At 57.1% G+C, this 6,396-nt stretch overlaps 1 protein-coding gene across 1 annotated transcript in view; it reads right to left on the reverse strand.

Annotated features, from left to right (window-relative positions):
- Positions 1-3,007, reverse strand: part of MYBL2 (MYB proto-oncogene like 2) — a 31,616-nt gene extending 28,609 nt beyond the window's left edge. The window contains exon 1 of the mRNA XM_059707028.1: positions 2,779-3,007. Within this exon, the coding sequence (XP_059563011.1) occupies positions 2,779-2,798 (20 nt within the window). The 5' untranslated portion in view covers positions 2,799-3,007. The remainder of the gene's footprint in view (positions 1-2,778) is intronic.
- Positions 3,008-6,396: the final 3,389 nt, after the last annotated feature.

Genomic DNA, 6,396 nt, shown 5'->3' on the forward strand with positions numbered 1-6,396 from the left:
GTTTTGCTTTTCTAACTGGCGCTTTTCTAACTGGCAATTTTCCAAGTTGCTCCAAACTTTCCTATTTGATCAGGTTTAATTAAATCAGGTTAGGAAAATCGAGATCATGCTTTCCACCTCCCGGGATGTCAGCTCCTCCCAATTCCATGAGGTGGGACCTGCATCAGGTCCCCTTCGTGGATACAGTCCTCACGGAAAGAGCCTCATCTCCAAGCAAGCAAGGCAAGTGCAGGCCGTGTGTGAAAGGGACTTCCTTTCGCGTCCATCTTCCTTCTGCCTCCTCCAGAACTCAGCGTCTTTCCGAAAGTCAACCTCTTCCTATGCTCCTAGGACACCTTGGAAATTCTATTTCAGAATGCAGGCCCAGCAAGGGCTCCCCCATGTCCCCACCCCCACCCCGGGAACAGCCTGCACCTTTCCCTTCCCCCTCTTCTTCCCTGACAGTAACTCTAAGGGACCCCCAGGAGACTTGTAATCAGGGGGGCCATGGACAGCAGCAGCTCATCCCAAGCTAATCCCCTGAATCTGTCTCCAAGGCCCCCTTTTTGACTTCTCAGTGAGTCAAAGCAGCCCCGCCTAGGCTCTCCCCAGTTGCTTCTTCACTCTCAAAATCATTTAAAAAAAAAAAAAAGAATGTAGGCCCTTAGGCTTCCTGTCTCCTTGCCCTCATGGACAGAGGTCAGCTCCACCTCCACACCTGCGGGGTCGTAGGGGGTTGGCACCAAAAGGCCCTAAATGTTTACTCAAGAGAATGACCAGAGTCAGGAATGAATGCACATACAATGCTGCCCACTAGTAGATGAGAAATGCCAATTAATGTGAATTTTTTGGAAGGAGGAAAAGGACAGTCTAAACCCAGCAATACATTAGTCACAGGAGGACCGGGAATTCAGCCATGCCCCATCATTCCTGACCCAATTCATGAGGTCCTCCACCACCTCAAAGTAGAGGACAAAAATTCTGTAAGCTACTCATAATGACAAAATGAAGCTGGCTTTATCATCAGCTGCCCCCCAGCCTGTTTCTGACGGAAACCACCTTTAGTTCTCCAACACCCCTTTTCTAAAAGAAGTTCAGCAAATGTTCCTTCCAAGATGAAAAGTGTCTGTATGAACACTGTAATCTTTTACTTGATGGAGACAGCAACTCAGCTGGGAGAATTCTGTGAGATGATAAATTTCAATCACCGACATGGCGCTGACTACCCCCTTCACATGCATTCTCACTGTCCCCATTTAATAGATGTGGAAACTGAGGCTCCCAGGGGTTATGCTACTTGCCAAGTCCAGAGCCAGGTGCGAAACCTACACCCTCAAGTGCTCTCCTCAGCTTAAGCAGCAGAGGCCACGTCAGTGGTGGCAGCCACATGTAGGTCCCACACACCCTTTCTATGCCCTTCCAGGTGCTGGGCTCCGCTCCAGGTGGAGTGAGTCAGAAGCTGAGTAGGAAGTGGGGAGCTGCAGAGGGGAAAGTTCCAGTGAGGGGCCATGAATGGAGATGATGACTGTGGGGTGTCAGGGTGCAGAAACCATCCCTCACAGGGCACCCCTCCCCCGAGTCCCCGGGGAGAAGCAGCAGAGGACCTGGGGTTGTTGTGATTCCCGGGATAACACTTCCTGAAGCAAAGATCAGGAGGGACCCGACAAGGGCCTGAGAACTGGAACCTCCCGAGCACTGGGGCTGACCTGGGGACTCGTGGCCTGAAGAAGGGAGACCCTGTGCCAGGACCCCGCCCACCGCCCAGGGATCGGGTGCTTCTCTGCCGAGAACTCTGGGGGAGCCAGCAGCCAGTGCTTTCCAAGTCTACAGCCTCTGCCAGAGAAGGCAGACACCACTCAGGGAAGGGTGCGAGGTTATGGGGCGCCGTACTGCAAGCAGGGAACAGGGGAGGACCCCTTTGTCCTCCCGGACACCCAGCCCGGCGTGAAGCCCAGAGCTCAGACCCCAGGCGCACAGGTGCAAGAAAGGGACCCCGCGCCCGGAGCCCGGGTTTCGGGCTCAACTCTGCCACTTATTCTCTAGGGGAAGAAGTAAAATGCAGACCGCAGTTCCGGCCCTGGCCCCAGGGGCTCCTGGAACAGAAGTCTCGACGCACATGTAGGTCTTCCCCTCACCTTCCACCCCAGCTGCCCCAAAGGCGGATCTCCGGAACGCAACCCAGCTGGGACCCGCAACCCAGGTGGTGGGAGAGCCAAGAGGCCTTCCCCACCCCTCCACCCCGGCACCCTTCTCAGGCCAGAGAGAGGGCTGAGGGTGCTCTACGCTTCCCGGAATTGGGGGGGGGGGGTCATGAGAGGGGGAATGCCACCGGCAAATCTGAGCGCCAACAGGCTCGAACGGCAAGTGTCCTCCCCAAATGTCCTCCCCGCTTCGGCCTCCCGCGCGCGCTCTGTGACTTGGAAAACCACTCCCTCTCCGGGGTCGCCAGCCGCCCCAGAATGGCTCTTCCAGCGGACACCGCTGTCCCACCCCCACCTCGCAATTAGGCGGGAGACGAAGTGACATCATACAGGGCTTGGCCAAGATCCAGGAGACCCCCCCCCCCCCCGCCCGGCTCCGAGGCCCGACAGGCCCGGAGAGCCGCGCGAGGAGCCCCAAGAGACCCCCGGCTTCGTGCGCCCCCTGCCTCGGGCGGCCCTGGACGCAGGAGTGCCCGCGGGCTCCCCTCCCGCCGGCCCCGCTCCGAGGGGCTAAGGCGAGGGTGGGGTGGGGGGGATGGGTCCCCGGGAGGAGGAGGGGCCCTCTGCCGCCCGCCCGCCCGCCCGCCCGCTCGCTCACCCGCGCGTCCGCCGAGACATCCCCCCGGCCCGGGCCGCGCCGCGCTCGCTGCCCGCCGGCGGAGCCCGGAGCGGGAGCCGGGCCGGGGTCCGAGCGCGGGCTGCTCCGGCCGCTCCGGGCCCTGGGCCGCGCTGGGAGGCGTCGGCGCAGCCGCCGGTCCGCTCGCAGGAACTGCAGCCGCCGCCGGCGCGCAGAAGCACTTTCCTATCTCCCGCCAAGCGCGTCGGCACCGCCCGGCCTGGCGCGCAGGCGGACGGGCGGGCTCGGGGCGGGGCTTCGCGGGGCGGGGCGGGGCGGCCCGGGGCGGCCGGCGGGCGGGCGGTGCACGGCTCCGAGCCCCGAAGCCCCAGGGCAGGGAGGACCGGGCAGGTGCGGCTCTGGGCCGGCTGCCACGGGCTCAGAACGGGCTCGGCCAGGTGGGGATGGGGTGGCCCGGGAGTCGCCCACACAGCAAAGGCTGCGGGAGGGGCGGGAGCCGCCAGGATAGAGGGGAAACCAGGGCCCGCCCGAGCCGCCCCTCCGGCGCTCCCCACCCCGCCTGGACCAGGGCTGCGCCTTCCCACCTGCTTCCCCTTCATCTCCAATTCAGCGGCTCTGGCAGCCCGAGGGAGCCCCCTATAATGTAAACCTGATCCAGCTTCTCCAGAACTTACAACTCCGCCCTCTCTCCCTCTGGGTAAAATACTCCATCATTAGGTTCACAGCCTTCTGCCCGGTCACCACCCCCACCCAAAAGAAACTTGCCCGCCTTTGCGGGGGGCCAGGAACGCTTCCGGCCCCTCCCACCTAGTGGATCTTGGGGTTCACTGCCCTTAATCGGCTTGTTGACTTGAGCGTTTCTCCTTGGGCGGCGGCGGCGGTGGTGATGTTGAGGGGGAGTGGGGGTGGGAAGGGGCCATATTCTAAACCGGACAAGCGCAGGCCTGCAGGGCGGCCTGACAAACTCAGAAACGGAAAGTAACCGCATAGGATGGTCTGAAATGGAAACTTTCCAACTACAAAAGTTCATGGGAGTAGTCATGTCCTAGGGCAGTGTTTCTCCCTAACAAAGGTCAGTCTGCAACTGAACTGGCCTGCCGGTTGTCTTCTTGCATCTACAATAGCATACCTTCAGAACGTCAAGTTAATTTCCTTTTTTCCCCCTGAGCTTCCCCCCACAGTGCACAACCACCCACTAAAGCAGAGACCATAGGTCCCCTCATTGTTATTTTATCATATTAATTGTTGACTGTTGACTATCCTATACCCACGAATGTAAAAGTGTCTATTCCTTTTACTTTTTATCCAATCAGTCCCAGAGATTTCCCTGCTTTGCTCTCTCCCTCCTCCTTAATCTATCACCAGTGAATTCCATCTAACTCCTGTATATCTTCCCCTTTGATTATAATGCATAAATAAGTGGTAAAACGGCCCTGGCCGGGTGGCCCAGTTGGTTGGAGCATCATCCTGTGCAAAGGTTTCACATTTGATTCCCAGTTAGATCCCTGGTCAGGGCATGTACAGGACGGCAACCTATGGATGTTTTTCTCTCCCTCTTTCTCTAAAAATCAGTAAATAATATGTCTTCGGGTGTACTGGACGACAGACCACTGGGCCACACAGGCCAGGGTGAAACACTGACATCCTAAGTGCTAGACGCTTCCACACCCATTAATTCGGGCCTCGGGAACCTACTTCCCCCGTAAAGTAATTCATACGGACTTCCCCTCTTCATCAGGAGGGCGTAGTAGTATGAGTGCAGGCTCTGAAGCGGACTTCCTGAGGTCTGAGTCCCCGCTCCATCACTCAGCTGTGTGGTCCCAGGCAAATTACTTGACTCCTCTGTGCCTGTTTTCTCATCTGTAAAGGGATTTATCAAAAACTTAGATAGCTTTTACTGTATTATACGCCTACCGCTGATCTGTATGCTTTACACATTTTAATTCATGTAATTCTCATAGCAACGAGGTTGAATTAGAATTACCTTCTTTTGGCAGACGGGGAAACGGAGACCAGGTCAGACGGCTGGCAGCTGGGCTCCTGGTTCTAGTGTCTGTACCCTTAACCACCGCCCTGGCACCTACTTTGTAGGGTCGAACAGCATTAAATAAATATGTGTAAACGCAGTCCCTGGTACATAAGTGCTGTATTACTTTTAATTATGTTTGTGACTCTCCAGCTTATTCTTAGGGCAATTCCGCCGCCCTCGTGCCTGTCCTTGGAGGTCCAGGAATGCCCACGTGGATCTTCGGTCTCTCTCCGCCGCTCGGACCCGGGACCGTGACGCGGCCTGCCCCAGAGCGAGACCCAGGCGCGTCCGACTGCGGGTCCCACGCCCCCGCTCACAAAGCGACCACTTGGGCCGCGCGCGCTCGGACCCCGGCGCCGCGCGAGGCATCGCGGGAGTCTCGCCGCCTGACGTCACCAGGGGGCGTCTGCGCTCGGTTCCGCTGGGAGCCTCCGGGTTCCGGCCATCTCCCCGCGGTCGGCTGCTTCCCGGGCGATTCCGCCTGCCCCGCACCCGCGGGCCACCGTGGCTGGGCAGCCTCCCCTGCGCCTGCTGTTGGAGGTCGGGCGGGGGAAGAGAGGCCCGGGGCTGAGCGGGAGCGGGCGGGTGCACGCCGGCCTCCGACCTTGTGGCGTCGCGGGACTTCGCGGTCAGCCGTCGCCCCTGGCCTGGCCCAGAGCCGTGTGGACCCCGTGCTGCCCGGAGCCGAGCCGTGTGGACCCCGCGCTGCCCGGAGCCGAGCCGTGTGGACCCCGCGCTGCCCGGAGCCGAGCCGTCCCCGACGACTCCCGCGAGTCAGCTCCTGGGCAGGCTCCTACCCCCGCAGGTGTCCTTCGCGCTATTTGTCACCTTTTGCAATTCCCAGGAAGTTCATTTCCTTCCTGGATTAGGTTGTGGGCTGCAGGCAGCCCTAGGATGAAACCTGAGTAGGCTTCCTGTTAAAGTTTGGTGTAAGCAGGAATTTTCTTACAAGTGTGTATTTATTATTGTCTCTTAAAGGCAGCGGAAGATGTTGATAACATGGGCTGGAGAAAGGGGGACGGGGATGAAATTCTTTCTCTTCATCCGTTAGTCCGTTTTCAGGTATGACCTAAATTTTTTATTTAAAAATTTTTTAAATTAAATTTCATGAAGGCATGCATACAGCCCTAGAACCTTTTACAGAACAGAGTCTGAAACTTATAATATTTGGTTTTGTAAGTAAGAAGTAACTTAGTAAGACCATAGTAAGGCTATGAATCACAAGATACCACAGATGTTCCTCCTTGCTCCTGGGGAGAGGAAAGGTTTTGTCACCGACACATATCCTTTCTTCTTTTTCCTCCTCGTTTTGACACTAATGTTTCTCAGATCAGAGAGGTATTGGAGTTCAACAAGTAAAATCTCCAATAGTTATTGTTATGCTGTTATCTGCTAGGACTGGTGCTAACACTTTTTGTTGTTTGTGGTGGGTTTGTGGTGGTTTTTTTTGTGTGATGTTTTTTTTAAGAATAAAATTGAAACACTTGTTCAAGTCAGTTAACTTTTTCATCTAAAAGTTCACACACATGCCTTAGCTCGTTTGGCTCAGTGGATAAGCATCGGCCTGCAAACTGAAGGGTCTGGGTTCAATTCCGGTCAAAGGCACATGC

This window comes from Myotis daubentonii, chromosome 8 (assembly GCF_963259705.1).
Source record: "Myotis daubentonii chromosome 8, mMyoDau2.1, whole genome shotgun sequence".
Taxonomy (NCBI): domain Eukaryota; kingdom Metazoa; phylum Chordata; class Mammalia; order Chiroptera; family Vespertilionidae; genus Myotis; species Myotis daubentonii.